Source organism: Rhinatrema bivittatum, chromosome 13 (assembly GCF_901001135.1).
Source record: "Rhinatrema bivittatum chromosome 13, aRhiBiv1.1, whole genome shotgun sequence".
NCBI classification, from domain to species: Eukaryota; Metazoa; Chordata; class Amphibia; order Gymnophiona; family Rhinatrematidae; genus Rhinatrema; species Rhinatrema bivittatum.
The window spans coordinates 20,720,729-20,741,536 of record NC_042627.1 but is presented as its reverse complement, the minus strand read 5'-3'; the positions used below and the strand labels follow the sequence as shown (position 1 = coordinate 20,741,536).

Genomic DNA, 20,808 nt, shown 5'->3' with positions numbered 1-20,808 from the left:
AAGACATTTGCAATTATTGAAGGTGCACATTGTAGAAGTCATGTCTGTTTTCTCTTTAAAATGATTCTTTGGATTCTACCTAGGAGACTTTCCTCTCATATATTGTCATTTTGCTTTAAGCTGGGTGTTTTTCAGAAGGCTTTTGAACACCTCGGGAATGCTCTTACATATGACCCCAGCAACTATAAGGTAGGAAGATGATTGAACTTTTCATATTGGAACAGTTTCAGTATGTCCCTAAGTCCATTGTAGAATGTAAGTTGGCTCTCCCCGTCATCATTTGACAGCTAGCAGAAGACTGAGATGTATTCATGAAACCCTCAAGTGAGATGGTATTGATAGTCCTGCATTCCTAAGCTAAGCAGTCTCATCAGGCCTGATGAGACTGGTGAAGAGGTTACAGTTGTACTGGAACCCCCAAAATTACAAGATTGTATTTTGAAAAGAAATAATGGCAAAGCAGTAGTCACAAGGAATGGCTGACTAGTTTATGCAGGTATCTCCAGAAATGGATTTCAGAACGTGATTTTTGAATAATGAATACAAGTCTTAATAATGAACTTGTATTTATAAAAAAAAAACTACATGTATTTTATTTATAATATAGAAATAGAGAATATGATGGCAGATAAGAACCATAAGCCAGTGCCATAGACCCCATTTGATCTCTGACATTACCTCAACTCTTTTGAAATAATAAAAAAAATCATATAAGGTGATACTTTTTTATTGGACTAATTTAATACATTTCTTGACTAGCTTTTGAGAGCTGACACACCCTTTCTCAGGTCAAGATAGAACAAGCAGGTCAGAGCAGACAATGAAGTAAAATAGGGACTTTTTTTAGTTTTATTTTATTTTCCTGGGAATTTATCAGTGTTTGTTACAACAACAAAAAATGGGAAAACTCAGTAGAAAAAAATGCTTGCCTTTTTTTTTTTTTTTTTCCAGATAAATATTATATTTGTTCTTGTTCTAATAAACACTAATAAATTCCTAGAGAAAATAAAACAAAAATTGAAAATGAAGGTCCCTAAACATAGTAAATGACAGCAGATAACGACCAAAATGGCACATGCAATCTACTCATCCACTACCTTCCTCACTCGCACTCGAAGCCTGGGTGTTATGATTGACAACCAGCTCACCCTTTATAAAATCTATCCTCGGTGACTGCTACTTCAAGCTGCAAACGTTAAAAAAACTCAGACCACTGCTATACTTCACAGACTTTCGCACCATTTTACAGTCTATTATTTTTTCAAAAATAGACTATTGTAATGCCCTACTCCTTGGCCTCCCTGCTACCTATACCAAACCTTTACAACTCTTACAGAATGCCTCAGCACGCATCCTTACAAATTCTAAAAAGAGAGACCATATTACGCCAACACTTATAGAGCTACATTGGCTACCAATTAAATCAAGAATCCTATACAAAACCTTATCCTTCATAATGCATCATCAATGAGAACACCCACTGGATCAACCCTCCTCTCATACCACGTACCTCCACAAGATCTACTCGTTCCACCCATCAAGGAACGCTCTTGCCCCCCTTCGATCAAATCCACCAAACTCACCTCCACAATAAAAAGAGCATTTTCTCTGGCTGGCCCCACCCTATGGAACTCCATGCCTCCTGACTTACGTACTGAAACCTCCACCCCTAAATTAAAAAAAAAACAAAACCTAAAAACTTGGCTGTTTCTACAGGCCTTTCCCCCAAATACTCATTATTAAACCTCCCGCCAATGTGAATAAATGCTGAGAGTAGTTCTACATGATATTGATACCAGGTACTTTTGAATTTTTTGTAAATAATTGCCTGTATATCCAGTTTTTCCTGGCCTTGTCCTCTAGCTTATTGTTAATTTAATAACCGAGCTTCTCCCTTTAAATACTGTTAAATCCTTTTCCGAGATATCCCTTCTAAAACATTGTACCTTGTTAATCTGTACTTCAAAATATTGTACCTAGTTAATCTGTATTCAGCCTGTTGTTACAGTTTTTTGTTCTTTGTAAAGGCTATGCCTGTTGTTACGGCGACGCTGTTTCGGTTTTATGTAAACCGATGCGATGTGCAAACGGATGTCGGTATATAAAAATGCTAAAATAAATAAATGCAATCTGCCCAGTAAATCATATATTACATTACAATAGTGATGACAATTGGAAGGGAAAAGGAGAAGAAGATGGGGGATTGATATGTTAATGATAAGAGACTAAATTATGTCTGGTAGTGAGTTAAAAAAAAAGTCTAAGACCTTTTTTGTTAGTCTTGAAGGGTTTGATCATTCTGACTTCAAATGTCTTATTGTTCCTGGGTTCTGAATTTCCCTTTTAATATCATAATTATAAGGTCATCAATGCAGTTACCCCATGGAGGTATTGGCTTGCTCTTTGCAATGCTTATGTTTCCTCTTCAGCCAGCTAGACTAGACCAGAATCATGGGTTCTGTCCACCCACCAGCAGATGGACACAGACTAATAGGCTTGCTAACGTCACACCATATAGGCTGCAGAGCTGACCTTATCCTGCCAGGATTCTCCATCTTTGGCAGATAGTAGGAGTATATCTAGTACTGTGAACTGAGGCCTGGCTTAGGCTGAAAACAAAACCTGAAGGTTTAGAGGGTGGCTCCAGAGAAGCTTTGTATTCCCTTCCTCATTTGAGCATATCCCTAGAGTATGAGGCTTCCAGTTTACTGGATTTGGACTGCAAATTTGATCTGTGATCACCCCCTCTCCTTCCTCCCCTATCTTCAGCTAGGGTCCTCTTCTTATTAAAAAATAAATAAAAGTAGATATGTCCATCTTCATGAATGAATGAAAAAGACTGAGGAGATTCATGTGGCATGAGTCCTACGTATGCTCAGAAAACCCAGTACTGCAGGATGACATCACTCACTTGAGTGATTGACTTTATTCTGCTTGACCTTGGGGAAAGTAATTTACCATTTTGTAACCCTGACATTCCCTGTCGACACAGTCTACCTGTCTGCATGAAATGTTATGCACACAAGGAGCTGGACTGGTTTATCAGAGTTGAATAACCAGTTTCCAGTTGCTTGTAAAGCAGTTTCACACTGATTGTACCCCACGGAATAGGCAATGTAGTCACTGTTGTGCAGACTGAAGGATCTTCCAAAGATGGCTGCTGGGCCAGTGAGCTGCCTTTCATTTAACCAATGAAATGTGTGCTATTTGGGGGCTTGACATGCAAATATTTGACTCATGCATCACTACCCTTTTCCTGCTTTGTAGTGTGATACCTCCAGTAAGATATATAAAAGAAACAAATTGCTTTTGCAGAATGAAATTTTAAAAAACCTTCAGATTTCCTCCTTCCCAGTAATGGCTAAACTAATGTCATTAGAATAACTTAGGAACTCTTGGACTGAGATTTAGTGTGACTATAATGAGCATACTCCTGCATCTTGAGGTAGTAGGTGAAATTGTACTATTCGTAGTAATGCCACAAGGTTAAGGTATCATATCCTACAATAGCAGGCAAATTAGTGCTGTTTCAAACCCATTATGACCTTGATTCAGCTTTCACAATTGAAGACCATTCTTGTTCCTTTCTTTGTGTGGAATAAAAATGTAACCATTTAATTACTGTTTAAATGTCTTAGAATATATTTTATTCTGTGTGAGGAAGTTGAAGGTTAGTAGCACAGTAGATGATGATAGAAAAATCCGATGACCCATGATGTCAACCCAATTATTCTCATCTGTACTGCCATGGATATATGCTAGCTGCCCATCCAAGAGCATAACTGCTTGTAAGATATCACTTCTCCACTAATATGGCTTTTATCATCTTCCTCCATTGCTGGGCATACAGGATCTTCTGTTTAGTTCATTTCCAATGTCTAATTACAAAGCTTTGTAATAATCTACATAAATACCAATATAAGCATAGCTATTATCCAAACATCCGACCTACTAGGTCCCCATGACCTTTCCTGGCTGCTACCCAACCCAGTTGAACATAAAGAGTAATAGCCTACCAGATAGACCCATTGTTAGTTAATTCCATTATTGCAGTTAATTCTGTCATTGATGATATAGACTGCATGACACTGCTTCTGCTGTTTTGAAGGCAATCCTGGCTGCAGGCAGCATGATGCAGACCCATGGGGATTTTGATGTGGCCCTTACCAAGTACAGGGTAGCAGCCTGTACCATGCCTGAGAGCTCCCCACTCTGGAACAACATAGGAATGTGCTTCTTTGGCAAGAAGAAATATGTAGCAGTAAGTCATTTTCACACTTGCTTCTTCATCTACCTTCATAGCGTTCCTTCCAATCTGTACTTAAGGTAGAAAATATTTGAAAATAGGTCACTATAAGTTTATAAAACTGGAAGATTGTTATACAAATGGATAGCCTTTTCTTTATTTTTCTAAATTGTTCAAATTTGCTTATGAAAAATTGTATATAGTTTGACACAGGATATATACAAGTAAGTTATTTTTATATATATATATATATACACATATATATACACACACACATACATATTTTTATTTATTTATTTACTTACTTACTTACTTACTTACCAGGATAACATCTTTTAGTTTAGGGTTTTTCATTTTAAGTGCCCACTTTCTATTTCTTACATTTTTTTTTTAAGAAAATCACCCTTTTGAGTAACTTTGACTGAGAGGTGCTATGGCAGTAGTCCAGGCCCACTGCAGGACTAGTCAGTAATCCAGGCAGTCCAGGAGATGGTACCTGCCACAGGAATGCAGTCTCCCTCAGATTACAGCCATATAGTAGCACCTGCGCAAGAGCTTAAATTTGGAACTGCAGTGGGCAGTATGGTGCGCTAGTGCCCCCTTCCCTCAGGTGTGTTTGTCCCCAAAGCAGTTGCTTGCCTCACCTGCTCTTTCTGATGGCCCTGCAGTAGACACCTTCATACATACTCTGTTTATTTATCTCCTAAAAATCTTCTCTCTCTCTCTCTCCATTTTCATTTGATGACATCCTCATGCTTTTGCCAGGCAATCAGCTGCCTGAAGCGAGCCAATTACCTGGCTCCTTTTGACTGGAAGATTCTCTATAATCTGGGGTTGGTTCACCTGACCATGCAGCAGTATGCATCTGCTTTCCATTTCCTTAGTGCTGCCATCAATCTTCAGCCCAAGATGGGAGAGCTCTACATGCTTCTAGCAGGTAAAGACCAGTGCACAAGGAAGGCATATACACTCTTATGTACAGCTATAGACTTGAGTAAATTTGTACAGAGATACTGTGCCCATCACCCTATAATCTATGGTGGAAAAGCTTCACGTGCACCTGTCAAGAACAGGGTATGTGTACTTACGTACATGCTCATACACTCTGATACGTTCACACACTTATTTCTAGGCATTATTCCAACTCGTACTCACTAGTTTTCCAAGGCCTTGTTTTGGGTGCTGCAGTTATAAAACTGAATTAGAAATCCAAAATGTTTATATGATTAGATGAGGAACACCTGAGATGTGGATATGACTAAGGTAAGAAATTTTGTATATGTTTGAGACCCAGCTAGAGAAAGGCGAGCAATGCAGTGGAGAAGGGCAACAAATCTGCACTGTGCTTTTAGTGGAAGGAAGAGTGACAATAGTAGAAAGGTGTCACTTTATATGCTAGGGAGATTGTTTAGTTCCTAAGAATTAGGAAAAACTCATAAAGAGCTTAATGTTCTATAATTTGTATTTGTTGTCCCTTGGTGCAGTTGCCCTGACAAACCTGGAAGACCCTGAGAATGCAAAACGATCCTACGAGCAGGCTGTGACTTTTGACCTGTAAGTTCCAAAAATATTGCTTAATTTCATAGGTTATATAATGTAAGGCACTGAAGCTTATTAAAATGAGTTATATGTGGCACTATAAAGCAATTGTGCCTGTTGAGTTGGGTAAAGGAGAAGACTCTAGATGTCCTGCAATACTAGGCAAGAGGGAATCTTGCTAGTCCTATAGTGCTTAGGTTTCATTCTCTGCTGTCGATTTGGAGTTTTAGCTGACCTATGCATTGAAATAATTGTTTTTGCGTCACTCTTAGCAGTAATACTTTTAAATGAAACATTTAAAAGAAAACAGAGGAATTGATGATATAGTTTTATGTTACATAGAGAACTTCTTGGGCAACATTTACAATTAATATAATCTACGGTGTGGTGTTATGATATATCCTACAGGTGTAACCCACTGGTTAATTTGAACTTTGCTGTCCTGCTGTATAACCAGGGAGATAAGAAGGGGGCTTTGTGCCAGTACCATGAGATGGAAAAGAAGGTCAACAAGCTGAAGGAGAGCAGCACTGCTGAATTTGACCCAGAGGTATAATTGTAATGAGAGTAGCTTCACTTCTCAGTCCAGATCACAAAGCCAGACGTGTTACGGGACTGCTATAGCCAGGGCTCTTATTGCATAAGAATCACAGGTAGAAGATAAAAACCATCTTGTGACAAAGTTCCTAAATGTGGATAGATATGTTAAGATTTAATTATTTTGATTTCAGAATATCCAAAAGTAAAACAGCACTTTATGTGGGAACTAATATATGTTCTTTGCTGTCAGTATCATTGTAAGTAGTGGTAGACAGACAGACGTGTTAGAAAACTTATCAAGGTGCATGGTAGCTGTCCAACATGGGCTGATGGAAAATAGATTAAAACAGATTGTACTAAAATAAAGATATTAAGGGTGGATAGACTAGGGGAACCTGAATTGGGTACTTTTTATATGCCTCAGGGGACTGTGCTACAATTTTTTAAATCCAGAAAACAGATACAGCATAGACTATGTGGGGCAGATTTTTGCCTTTATCTATCCTTGTTATTTCTATTTCCACTGAATGTGTTTGTTATGATCTATGCTGGACAAAGCTGATTTTATCAAGGTGATTTATACTATAGTTTTATCTATATTAGATTTTTACAATGCTTTACTTACCAGTCTTCTGAAAAGCTATATACACAGTGTACAGCTTGTACAGAATTAAGATGCACAGTTTTTGATAGCTGTTCGAATGAAGCAAAGAATGATGCCAATATTGGCTAAGTTAAAATGTTGCGAGATGAGTATAAAGTCCAGTTCAAGGTCCTCTGTCTGGCATTCAAGATAGTATGGGAATGGGCCTGGATATCTGGAAGTCATACGTTAAAATTATCACAGAGGGCTGGGCTTGAGGAACATCCTTTAAAATATTTAAGATAGATTCTCCAAGGACAAGCAGGATGTTAGTCCTCCCAAGTGAGTGATGTCATCAGACAGGGCCCTAGCAGGAAGCATCAACTTCAGTTTCTAGAGCTTTCAGAAGCACTAGTGAGCATGTACAAGACTGTTCTATTTCATGAGCATTGTGCAGGGACCCGCCTATTGCATCGGTTGGGTCATTTTTAATTTAAAGAGCAAGTAATTTTATTTCATATCAGCTATTTTTCATCAGATGTCCACCAAACTAAAGAAAACTAACAGCTTCTCCTAGTGCAGCCACAGGATGTTGGTCACAGACTTCATGACAGATGTGTGCCCTGTCTTGGATGCGACCATGTCATCTTGATATGCTTCATGTGTGGGATGATGATTTCCAGAAGCCACTTTTCCAAATCACTGGGATGTTGAGGTCAGTGGGCCTCCTTCCTACCAGCTCAGGTCCTTTCACAAGTGCTGGCAGAGAGACAGGTGCACACTTAATCCATATCACCAATCCATCTATTGGATTCAGTCTCTGAGCATTTCTGGAGTTGATTATGGTTCTAAGGATTTGTCTGAACAGAAAGGTCTCCCCTCTGACCCCTCTTGTCCAAAGAAAAGCAAAAGGTCCCCACCTGAGGACCTCACTTTCTCATATTTTATGAAAGAAAGGTATAAGGACATTCCATTTGATTTCGAGAAAGATCTCGATGTTGGATATACGCCTGTTTAGCAATCCTGCAAAGGAAATCATGGCAATACCCTTCCATAATATCTTTAAGGAAACACAGATGAAAATGTGGGAGATGCTCCCCCCCCCCCCTAATCTGCATATCCAGTTAACAAGAAAGCTAATGGGATTTATCGTGTTCAGAAAACACCTGGATTAAACAAACAGCTTCCACATAAGTCTGTAGAAGTCAAATCAGCTCTCAAGAAAGCTAAAGAAGTCCAGAACACACTTCTCTGTAGCCCCTAGGAAAAGTTCTCATACTCTTGGGGGAAAAAGTGTTATCTGACTGCTGTGCTCATGTCCCTTCATAACATCCTATCCAGCTCTTTATGAGTCAGTACTTGTGGAACTTTCTAGAGAAAGGGCTGTCTTGGATAGTATTTTTCAAAAGGCATCTGATGACCTAAGACCACTAGTGTACAAGGATTAGGAGTTGGCAAACACTTAGTTTCTTCAACCTACAAAGTTGTCAAGGCAGCATCAAGAACCTTTGCCATGTGAATCAGTGCTCACAGATTCTCTTAGCTACAAGCTTTGTACCTTAGATGTGCAAGACAAGCTTACCAATGTGCCTATAAGGGAGACCAACTCTTCAGCGATAAAGTCAAGGAAGCAATGGATCAAATAAAAGACCACACTCTACAATCAATATTGACCTGTTCTCTATATAATTCAGGAGGTATACAAGTGGGGGTGCTTAGGAGACACTCCAGTCTCTGAAGAGGCGTTATCCTCTGTCCCCTAGTTGCCATCAACAGATTCCTTGCTTTCAACCTGGACAGTAGAGGAACCAGAAATCAGACTGCTACCCAACCAAAGCCTGGGATTTGGTATTGACTGGATCCAGAAAAACATAACCTGTATCCCAGTGCTCGTTCTGGAAAACTTCTGTGTTGGGGGAAGGCTAAAATTTTACATAAACCATTGGTCCAGTGCAGCCTCTGATAAACTCCCTAATTTGGAATGGGTAAAGACTTCATCTTTTGGAAATTCTACCAGATTGCCCACCAAGATTTTCAGAAGGCGTTTGACAAAGTTCCTCATGAGAGGCTTCTAGGAAAAGTAAAAAGCCATGGGCTAGGTGGTGATGTCCTTTCATGGATTACAAACTGGCTAAAAGACAGGAAACAGAGAGTAGGATTAAATGGACAATTTTCTCAGAGGAAGGGAATGGGCAGTAGAGTGCCTCAGGGATCTGTATTGGGACCTGTACTTTTCAAAATATTTATAAATGATCTGGAAAGAAATACGATGAGTGAGGTAATCAAAGTTGCAGATGATACAAAATTGTCCAGAGTAGTTAAAACACAAGCAGATTGTTTTAAATTGCAGGAAGACCTTGTGAGACTCAGAAATTGGCCATCCAAATGGCAGATTAAATTTAATGTGGATAAGTGCAAGGAGATGCATATAGGGAAAAATAACCCATGCTATAGTTACACAATGTTAGGTTTCATATTAGGAGCTACAACCCAAGAAAGAGATCTAGGCGTCATAGTGGATAACACATTGAAATCATCAGTTCAGTGTGCTGTGGTAGTCAAAAAAGCAAACAATGTTGGGAATTATTAGAAAGGGAATGGTGGATAAAACAGAAAATGTCATAATGCCTCTGTATCGCTCCTTGGTGAGACCGCACCTTGAATACCTTGTACAATTCTGGTCACCGCATCTAAAAAAAGATATAATTGCGATGGAGAAGGTACAGAGAAGGGTGACAGCTCCCCTATGAGGAAAAACTAAAGAGGTTAGGACTGTTCAGCTTGGAGAAGAGATGGCTGAGGGGGGATATGATAGAGGTGTTTAAAATCATGAGAGGTCTAGAACAGGTAAATGTGAATCTGTTATTTACTCTTTCAGGTAATAGACTAGGGGGCACTCCATTAAGTTAGCATGTGGCACATTTAAAACTAATCGGAGAAAGTTCTTTTTTACTCAGTGCACAACTTGTTGCCAGAGGATGTGGTTAGTGCAGTTATTGTAGCTGTGTTTAAAAAAGAATTGGATAAGTTCTTGGAGGAGAAGTCCATTACCTGCTATTAATTAAGTTGACTTAGAAAATAGCCACTCCTATTACTAGCAACAGTAACATGGAATAGACTTAGTTTTTGGGTACCTGCCAGGTTCTTATGGCCTGGATTGGCCACTGTTAGAAACAGGATGCTGGGCTTGATGGACCCTTGATCTGACCCAGTATGGCATGTTCTTAAGAGTCTACCACTACATCTCTTGATATCGCTATTGCTAAAGGAGATCTCCTCCCTCTTGGACAGCAAAGCAGTTGAACATGTCCCAACAGGAGAAAATCAGTGGAAATTTTACTCCAAGTATTTCCTGATTCTAAAGTAAAGAGCATTCCATCCCATCCTAGATCTAAGGGCATTGAACAAGTACTTAGTAAAAGAAAAATTTGTGAAGGTTTCCCTGGGCATTCTGATTCTATTTTTTCAAAAAGGGGCTGACTATGCTCCCTCCATTTAAAGGATACATATATCCACAGAGAGATACACCCTAGTCACAAGAAGTTTCTTAGATTTGTAATAGGGAAGAATTGCCACCATTACAATGTCCTGCCTTTTGGCTTAGCATCCACACTACAAGTTCACCAAATGTCTAGAAGGCGCATCTATGCATACAGAGGATGCATATGTTTTCCTATCTGGATAATTGGCCTAGTCACTTCTCAGAAAGGTGCAAATGAAGCAATTCACTAAACCATTTGGGTGCTGTAGTTGCTAGGGCTCTCCATAAATTATCCCAGATCCCATCAGTCTGTCACAGGAGCTCTGCTAGACATGACTTTGGCAAAGACTTTTCTTTCACAAAAAGGGGTAGTCATTATAATGTTCACTATAGAAGAAATGAATTAACAGCTATCAGCATGGGGAATGTTGGGCCTAATGGCCTCAATAGTACATACAATACCCTTGGCATGCCTCTGCATGAGATGAGCTTAAGTAGACTTATCACAGTGATTCCAAGCTACTCAAGAACTCTGAGACAGAATCCAAGTCACCCAACAGGTGAGGGATTCTCTGTCTGGTAGCTAATCCAATCAAAACTCAAAAAAGGAATTCTCTTCCAAATTCTTCCCATAAAAATTGTCCTAACTATGATGTATCCATCCTCGGATGGGGAGATCATGTGAGGGACTACACACCCAAGGTCTTCTTTGTCTGCGCAAGAAAAACTTCATTAGATATGTTTCCTGGACTGAAGGGAAATTCTGAATGTTCTAAAATTATGATGGCAGATAAAGACCAAATGGTCCATCCAGTCTGCCCAGCAATTTGCTTATGGTAGTAACTGCCACTCCATGCAGGTTTACCCCCATGTGCTCTGTTAAGGGTAGTAACTGCTGTTCAGTGCATGTTACCCCCATGTGTTTAGATCAGTTAGCCAACAAAGTAATCCACACTCATCATACAAGAATGTTTCTCCTTTCCAACATCAGGTCCCTAGCCCTCACAGCCTGAATGTTGGGTTGTACTTGATCTGCTGAATGTCTCAGATCCTTGTAGCTTTTCAAAGCTTTCTAGTGTAAGGGAAAGGCCCTAGGTCTTTTCTCCTGATCCACACAAAAACTGCTTGAATATCTTCCATGTTTTTCAGAGTTATCTTAAAACTAACTCTTTTAGGATTCACCTCCATGCAATTGGCACTTACTGCCTTGTAGAAGGTAAAACCATCTCTATACAGTCTTCAGTTGTCAGATTCCAATTGTGTCTTGGAACCTTAATATGATACTCTCTCAGCTGATGAAAGCTCCTTTTGAGTCATTAGATTCCTGAAATACTTGACCTTGGAGAGTCATATCTTTGGTGTCGCTTCGGCATGCAGTCCATAAGCTCCAGAACCTAGTGACTTATCCAGTTTAAACAATGTTTTTCATAATAGAATAGTTTTGTTCACACATTCTAAGTTTCTTCCTAAAGTAATGTTAGAATTCCACCTTAGCCAGTTGATCATTTTTCCAGTATTTTTTCCCAAAGGTGAATAGTCTTACACAGTTTGGAATGTAAGAGAGTTTCTATCTGAAGAGGACTAAAGCCCTTAGAAAGTCCACCCAGCTTTTTGACCCAAATAGACCTGGAATTGCCATAGCCAAATAATCACTGTCTAATTGGATATCATATAACATCTCTTTCTGTTAGATTTTGGCAGGCTTGACTCTAGAAGGGCATGTCAAGGCTCATAGAGTTATGGCAGCATCAGTCTCCATGGAAGAGATAAAAACAGAAGAAATGCTATACTGGGTCAGTCCAAAGGTCCATCAAGCCCAGCATCCTGTCTTCAACAATGGCTAATCCAGATCACAAGTACCCAATAGGATCTCACAGAATAAGTCCTATCCTTCTTGCTCATAACTAGAATTAGCAGTGGCTTTCTCAAGTCTACTAGAGTAATGATGATTTATGGACGTTTCCTCCAAGAACTTGTCTAAACCCTTTTTAAACCCAGCTACTCTAACTGCCTTCACTATATCCTCTAGCAACAAATTCCACAGTTTGTTTGTTGGGTGAAAAAATAATTTTGTCAATTTGTTTTAAAACTGCTATTCATTAGCTTCATGGAATGTCTCCTAGTCCTGGTACTATTGGAAAGGGCTCATAACCATTCCCTATCTATAGACCTCTATCATACCTGCTCTCTGCCGTTTCTTCTCCAGGCTGAAGAGCCCTAATTTGTTTAGTCTTTCCTCATAGGGAAGCTGTTCCATTCCCTTTGGTTGCACTTCTCTGCACCTTTAAGTTCTACTATATCTTTTTTCAGGTGAGGTGACCAGAACGGCTCACAGTACGATTGAATTATGGATCGATATAGAGGTATCATCTTCTATTTTTTTTATTTTTCATTCTTTTCCTTATAATACATAACATTCTATTTGATTTTTGACTTCCACTGTCCATTGAGCTGAGGATTTCAAAATATTGTCCACTGTAACACCAAGATCCTTTTCCTGGGTGTTGACATCTAATACAGAACCCAGCATCATGTAACTATAGTTTGGATTACTCTTCCTTATATGCATCACTTTACACTTGTCCGTATTAAATGAATCTGCCATTTAGTCACCCAGTCTTGCAAGGTCTTCTTGCAATTCCTCACAATTGACTTGTGATTTAACTACTTTGAACAATTTGTGTCATCTGCAAATTTGATCTCCTTACTCCGTTTTTCCAGATTTCCAAACCTGCGACATGGAGTTCAATCCACACATTAACATCTCATTACTGTTTGTATTGGGCCTCCCACTACAACAGTAAGTTTGGGTAATTTGTCCTGAAAGGTTTAGAATGCAACTCCATTTCCCCAGGGTCCATTCTTTTTATTGCCAGGTTGACTTCTAAAAAAATAAAAACACTGCTTAAAAATGGCGTGTTGCCAGCAAAACACATTTTTTTTTTTTTTTTTTTTAAAGGCAACTTGTAACTAGGGCTTCCTCTCTTGTGTGAAACACCCTGTTTGTCCTTGGAGAAAACAAGTTACTTGTAGTAAGTGTTCTTCAAGGACTTCAGGATATAAGCTGTCACAGAATCCACCTGTCTTCTTTTGGAGTTGGCTTTTTTTTATGTATCTTAATTAAAGAATTGTGTGAGACCTGCGAGATGTGGGAAAATCCTGCACATGCTTAGAGCTTCTAAAAACTCTAGAAGCTGAGAAGTCAATGTCTGACATCGCCTACCAATGAGGACTTGCATCCTGCTGTCCTTGGAAGACACTCACTACAGATAAGTAATTTTCACTTTGGAACAATGTATTCTTGAAGGGGCAATTAAGTATATGTCTTTTAGGAAATTAGTAAAGACTCATCTCTTTCAGAAGGCTTTTAGAGGTGTTGGTTAGGATTGTTTGGTGGTTGGTTCAAAGGAAGAGTTGCTGACTGATGGGAGGATACTGATGAGGACTGTCATGTGTGTGTTCTATAATATGATGATTTAACTTGTATAGATGTGTATTTTATATATTTTTTTATGATTATGCCTCACCTAGAGCATTTGTTAGGCAAGTTATAAGTCTAACAAATAATGAAATGATTGAAAATTTCATACACTGTTGTCAGTATGTATGGTCGATAGACCAGCCAAGCAGATTGGCTTAACATCTAGAACAGACAACCTGCTACTTGGACTGCTGAAATGGCACCTGCAGCTCCTGGAGGAGAGCTGAGCCAAACTTGTTTAATTCCTTATAATTAAAGACTAATTTCGCACATCACCATATGGTACGATACAGAATATATGGGCACCATATACAGTTCAAATAGCATATCTAAGAAAAAGCATAGATTGTGTTGACCAATTTTTATCATTTATTATGGGATATGTCATTGAGATTTTTCCACTTGAATGGGTTTGATAAATAGAACAATAAATGTTACATCAGTGCTATACTGTACTACAATTTGCTGTTACTAAGAACTTCTCAAGATATTCTCTCTCTTATAAGAGCTTATCTATATACCCTTGCATGTGATCTATGAGAAGATGGTAGACATGGCTCAGAAAATGGGAGCTGCTTTACAAGTGGGGGAGAACCTGGTGTGGACAAAGCCACCTAAGGATTCTAAGACAAAGCAACGGACCCCTACTCCTAGCATCCAACAGCCCCTGGGTTCCAATCAAGCACTTGGCCAAGCCATGTCTTCAGCTGCGGGCTACAGAAAAAGCATGCAGCTCGCCACAGGTAAAAGATTTATATGCTTGGTGCAGATCAGCAGCAGCTAAGCGAGTTGAGCAGTGACAAAGAAGGGGAGGGATATTCAATATCTTGTAGTGCAGGAGGGAACAAGAGGGTCAGACACAGACTTCCTTTCAATATATTTTAGTTAGGATTAATAGGAAGTAATTTTTTGCACCCTCAGTAAAGAAAGGTCATGAGGCACCACTCATAGGGATAGATAAGTTGAAAGTGTTTCGATTCACTTGGTCTCCAATCCAAACTCCTGGTGCCAAGGTATGAACAAAAGGCAGTGAGTACTGTGTATGGAATCTTGTGCAAAGACCTTTTTTTGTTTCTCTTTAGGTGTTGGAGGGCTCTCTCAGTTCTCAAAGCCACCCTCCCTGCCTCTGGAACCTGAACCAGGTCCAGATGAGGCCACAGCAAATTCATCAGAGGTCCCGGACCAGGAAAGATGCAAGGACAGAAACAAAAGCGAGCTGGCTTCAGAATAAAGCATCTGGCTGAAACAAAAGGCACCAGTCAGTTTTTGAAGAAGCAGACCTCAGTAGCCATGTCTTTTCGCAAGCAACCTACTAGTCACTCTCACTATACTTGAGATAAACATTTCTATAAAGGAAAAAGGGGATTAGAAGACTGCAGTGTAAGAAGAGGAAAAAGAGTCTCACAACGCACACCAGTGGCAAGTCCAGCCATGACGGCACTCGCCCAGCAGCGCTGTTGTGAACTTTGTGCCTGAAACTTGAATCAAGCACAGCGAGGAGGAGAACCAAAACTGGTCAAATTGAGTCGACATTTGGCAATGTGTGCTTGAAACAACTTTGTTGAAACAGTGGTTAGCTGGATTATTTTATACTTTCCATTAAGCAGGTTTGGAAACTAGTTGAAGTAGCAGAATGCAAGCTAACTGAATTGCTTTCAAAGCTTTCAGCACAAAACGGCTCCCTAGCAGCTTAACACAGCAGTGTGCACTGGTTGGTCAGCTTCTGTGCTTACAAACAGCTCTATGCAGTGATTGGAAAAAAAAACCAAAAAAAAGATTGCTACATCTGAGAGTGAGCAATGGTGAAGTGAAAAAACACACAGCAATTTTGATCTTGACCTACCAACTCGTGTGAATAATGTAGATAGCCCTTGTACTGCAGATATGACTGGTGGCTTCATGAATTTTCTGATCACTTTAGCACTGGAACATTTACTGAAAGCAAGAGAGGATGCTGTTTCTTAGCAGCCTTTATCTTGCAAAACTACTTGACCTTTCTTTTCTTAAAATATGTAAAATATTGAAATTCTAAATATTTAATTTCTATAACAGTATTTTAAATATTACAATGTAAAGTTTCTAAGTAGCACTAATACCCATCTATTGGCAGAATAGGAGCTAATGTGGAATGCTGCATTCTTGGTGACCAGAGTTCTGTTTTCCAGGCAGCAGGTCAAAGTTAGGACAATCAATGTACAAAAAGGATGGGGCATTGCAGGGTGCTACCATTTGCCATTAGTGGGACAGAGAATGTAGATATGCAGACTATTTTTATAATGCTTTACAAAATTAATGCTGCTTTTATAGATTGTAATATGGTGCAATATTAAAAGATTTTTTTAATGAGGTATGCACTCTAGCTTTGTTAAATGTGATTATGTCTAACTCCAACATCAATGATTCCACACCACAAGACTGTCATGTTTCTGTAGTCTCATAAGAAACTTGTAGTTGACAATTTATAATAAATATGCCATTGAAAAGCATCTAGATAGCAGAAGAATATATTTGATTACAATCTGTTCCAGTGTGCAGGGATTTGCAAATTTATGTTCAGTTTTTTTGGTTAGCTGTGTGACTGTCAGTCAAAGCCCTATAAAAGTTTTAATGTGGGAAGGGGAGCACACATTAAGGTTGCCAACTGGCTCCAGATTTTCTCAACATGTTGCTGTAGTCCTGGTTTTGCCATCACTGCCTATATGGACTTCTTCTGGTGTCCATATTGATTTCCCTAGAAAAAGTAAGACTACAAGTCCATGCAGGCAATAGAGTAAAACCCGGACTGGATCAGCCTGTCTTGAAAATCTGAAGCCAGTAGGCAACCCTAAGCACACAGACGAAGAACTGTTTTTCTCAAACAAATTATCCTCTTTACACAGTAGAAGTTCAGCAGATCATTTTATACAATCAGTGTTGTAACAGCCAAAACACCAGGATTAGCCTCTCTACTTTTGAAATAAAATGCCATGCAATTTTGAATAGCTGTAGAAGAAACAGGGCCCTAATTTGACTTCATCTGAAAAATGGCATCGGCACAGCCCCTTCTTAGCATGCTCATGCATTAACTTCAATACTGGTTCAAATGTGATGGTTTATTGTAGCACGCAGTGTTCCCTTGAAGTGTCCCAGCAGAAGACGAGCTAAACTTTGAAATAGAGACATAGATGGCTGCAGATGAGTGGCAGCGAGTATACCCGGTCTCTCAATTTAGAACCTGCCTAATGTGATGCCACAGAGCCTACTAAATCTCAGGTCTCTTCTCCTGCCGTTAAGGCCTTTCTAGGGGTTCTTTATAGTATGTAACCTGTAGAATGATTTATGTGCTTGACCATTTGTATCCATCACTGTTACTTTTTCACCTGCCCATGTACAGTAATTTAGGTGCCTAATAAGTAGGTCTGCTGTAATAAGGTACAGTCAGCAGAGAGTAGTTATAACCGCAGCTGTATGCAAACATTACTCCCCATGCTGCAAGTTTTGTGCACAAAAATGCATGCCTAGAATTGTATGACTGTTTCATGTACTCATATGGAAATCCCATGCAAATGAAGGCATTAGCTATTTCCCCAATGCAGAGAGTTGGTAGTTTAACTCCTGCTGTTGTAATGCTGGAAATTTTACTCCTAGTCTGAGATAACACTAGCACTGGAAGTTTTATGCCAAGTTTGAGTAGAAGCAAGAGTGCTGGTGTTGGGAGCTGTAGTCAGTATTTTATGCACAAAAAATGTTTTGTTACACAAAGCATGTTTTCTCCATATAAATCATTTTTATGCACAAATGTTTTTTTTGGGTGCATAAATCACATTTTATATATAGAAAGCAAGTTTGCTTACCTTAGACAGCAGGATCAATTAGCCAAGGCACATGGGTGATGTCATCCACAATGCCGACCAGACCTCTCTCTGAGTGCAGCAGAGCTTTTGTTCTGCTGAGCATGCGCAGGAGTTTCCCTGCGAGTGTTGCCTTATGAGCCCCTCACTCATTTTTTTGTCTTCACTACTGTGTGGGCTTCCACCTCTCAATTTTCTATATGTTTTCCGATTCGGAGTTTTTTTCTCTTTGTTCTACCCTCAGCAGCTTCCATAACTTTAGTGCTACAAAAAAATAACAAAGAGGATGCCCAAGATGTTCATCATGGATGGACACAATTTTTGTTACAAATGCCTGAATATTAATCCAGTTGTTATACTTGTGGCTGGATGTCTCCTAGAACACAGAAGAATTGGGCCTGTAAGATGGTTGAGCACCAGCGTCATAGGTACTCCCTGTCTTGATTGAGCTTCATGAGTGTCGAGTCAAGCAAGAGTTATGTTCCGAGAGCTCCCCACACTGTGGAAGCAGTGGCAGGTTTGAGTAATTAAAGAAGCACCAGGCCTCAGACACTTCAGCACTGAGCACAAAAAACAGGTCCAGGACTCCTCGGTGCCATTGGTGCAGGATTCTAACACACCAACTAAGCAAAAAGCCTCTTCTAAGCCAAAGGCTTTGTCGCAGTCAGCATCATTGCCATCTAAGGACTCAGCCCATCAGGCCTAGGTGCCAAAGTATGAGGCACTGGTGCCACTGGCACAAAGACATCCAGTGCGGTCTGTGCCATTGTGGCACCAAGCTCTTACAGTGCCTCTGACACACAAGTGCCAGTTGCCCGAGGAAACGACTCCCTCAATGCAGTTAGTAGAGGGAACATCTGAGCTGACCCAAGGAAAAGAGTTGTCAACTCTGCGAGGACAACGAAGCAGCTCTTCAGTTACATCAGAAAGGAGTTCATATCTCAAAACACTGCAGCTGCAAACCCCCCACCTGCTCCTTCCTGCAATTAGTTGCCTTAATGGGACAACGTAAGAAATTCCAGTCAGGAACCCCTCCATAGAGATTGGGGGAAGCTTCCTAGAGTGATGATCTTTCAGAAGAGGATATGATCTTCCCCAACATTACTGCAGGGAATTTGATCAACAAATCAGATGATGGATTTGCTCAACTTTCTTCATCTCTTTGGCAGCCAGTGATAACAAGGGGCCTTATATCCTGTCCCCTGTGGTGGGTGTTTTCCCTCAAATGGGAATCCCAGCTGCTTTCCACCCCAATATAAAAAAGTCAGTCACATCAAAAGTCAGCTTCGGAGGAAAATCATTGGCTATCAGAAGAGGACCACAGAAAGTCTAGATCCCAGCGTTCACAGGAAACAACATCACGGTCCCTGCCCCATGCACCCTGGTCTTCGTTGGGGTCTTGGGTGAGCAACCCACCTTTATCAGAAGATTGATCAATGGGCATACCTTTAGACCCTCCACCAGATTTGCTGGAGTACTCCTCCCTACCTGAGGAAATGTCAAATTCTAAATTTCCAGGCAAGTTGGGAAGAACCATCAATGTCACGTGCAGAAGGATAAAGATTCTCACAGAGATGTGTTTGATATTCTCTGTGACTCAACACCTCATCTTAACAACTGGCCCTTCCAGTTCATAAAATTCTTCAAGACCTTCAGACCAGAATGTGGGAAAGTCCAGCTTCTTGTCCACAAGTTGAGAGAAAACTGCATTTGAAGTATAGAGTACAGAAGCCTTATGTGTTTGAAGTGGTCCAGCTTCCTTATTAGTGGGTAGTGATGGAGTCCACTCTGAAGAAAACAGGGATTTATATCCCACATGGAAAAAGACCCATGACTTCTTGATTTGTTTGGGAAAAAGTTTTTTTTCAAATCACTAACTGTATATGATTCATGACTGTATGAACAGAATTCCTTGTGAGGCACAAGAAGCCTGTCAGGCATTTCTGGACACGAAGCAGTACAAATGATATCTTGTTCATTCAGTTTATGAAGCCTTCAATTCAGCAGTTAGGGATTCAGGTGCCACTACTGGAGCCCAAAGACTGTCATGACTAGCAGTAGTGAGAAATGTCCATGATAAACTCAGGACATGTGCCAGTTTAGGGGACAATCCCTTTAGGAGACAAGGTCAGGGCGACTATATCACAAATTAAGGAACAGCACAATTCTTATCCTCTACTTCTAATTAATCATCTACCTAGAGAAATCCATATTTCTCATACAAACAAGCCTATTTCCAATGTTGCCCCTTCCATCTTTATCAGTATTACTGGGCTCCTCCAATGCAACTACAGCAACAACACTTTCCACCCAGGGAATTGCCACATGAGCAATGGCACCTGAAAACAGACCAACAATCTTGTTATGGTAGGATCCAGTTTCTGAAGGGAGTAGAACTTCTACCCCTGGCTCCTGCGTTGAAGTAAGCTTAAAAAAAAAAAAAAAAGGGATAGGTAGGATAGATTGGGGTGGAGAGGGGATGAGGTAGAAAGAGTAGGGTTAGGGATAGGAAAGTTCCCTCTCTGTCCACACCTTAATTGGAGCGGACTGGGAGGGAACTGAGGACCTGCCGATCACAGGTTATAAAATCTCCCCCTGCGGGCGAGTTGCTGGCTGCCGGCACACGGATTTTAAAATTTGGTACACATGGCCATTGGATTTTATAACATGTGTGCACACTGGGAACTGTGCACGGATCTTAAAATATGGCAAAGGTGTTTACTCTTGGAATTTCTTCATACCCAAAAGAATGAGGGATCTGAAACCCATTAAGGATTGGTGGTGCTTGAATATATACCTGAAGAAAAAAATTCAAGATGAATTCACTCTAGCTTATCCTCCCCTTCATCCAAGCAGTTAACATTCTGGATATGTGCTCTGGCCATAAAGGATGTGTATGCCTATCTTCCTATTCTCCCATCTCATTGGTAATAAATCAGATTCATGGTGAAGGGACAACACTATTCACACAAGGTTCTGTCCTTCAGCCTGTTGGTAGCTCCGGCTATTCATAAAGTGCTTGACAATGGTAGTGTCTCACCTTCATCAGCAGGGCACAACTGTTTTTCCCCTACTTGAATTAATAGTTACTGACGGTCCTTCCAGCCA

The 20,808-nt window shown here is 40.1% G+C and overlaps 1 protein-coding gene across 3 annotated transcripts in view; it reads left to right on the top strand.

The window, feature by feature from the left end:
* The window catches only part of BBS4 (Bardet-Biedl syndrome 4), a 48,929-nt gene extending 32,711 nt beyond the window's left edge, over window positions 1-16,218 (top strand). Inside the window, exons 10-16 of one of the 3 annotated variants that reach the window (XM_029575808.1) lie at window positions 121-189; window positions 4,109-4,261; window positions 5,012-5,183; window positions 5,731-5,800; window positions 6,194-6,335; window positions 14,415-14,613; window positions 14,953-16,218. In XM_029575808.1, the coding sequence (XP_029431668.1) occupies window positions 121-189; window positions 4,109-4,261; window positions 5,012-5,183; window positions 5,731-5,800; window positions 6,194-6,335; window positions 14,415-14,613; window positions 14,953-15,101 (954 nt within the window). In that variant the 3' untranslated portion in view covers window positions 15,102-16,218. Of the gene's footprint in view, window positions 1-120; window positions 190-4,108; window positions 4,262-5,011; window positions 5,184-5,730; window positions 5,801-6,193; window positions 6,336-13,515; window positions 14,614-14,952 lie in introns of those variants that run through there. The other 2 variants (XM_029575810.1, XM_029575809.1) reach the window with 2 other exon arrangements.
* The last annotated feature ends 4,590 nt before the right edge of the window (window positions 16,219-20,808 follow it).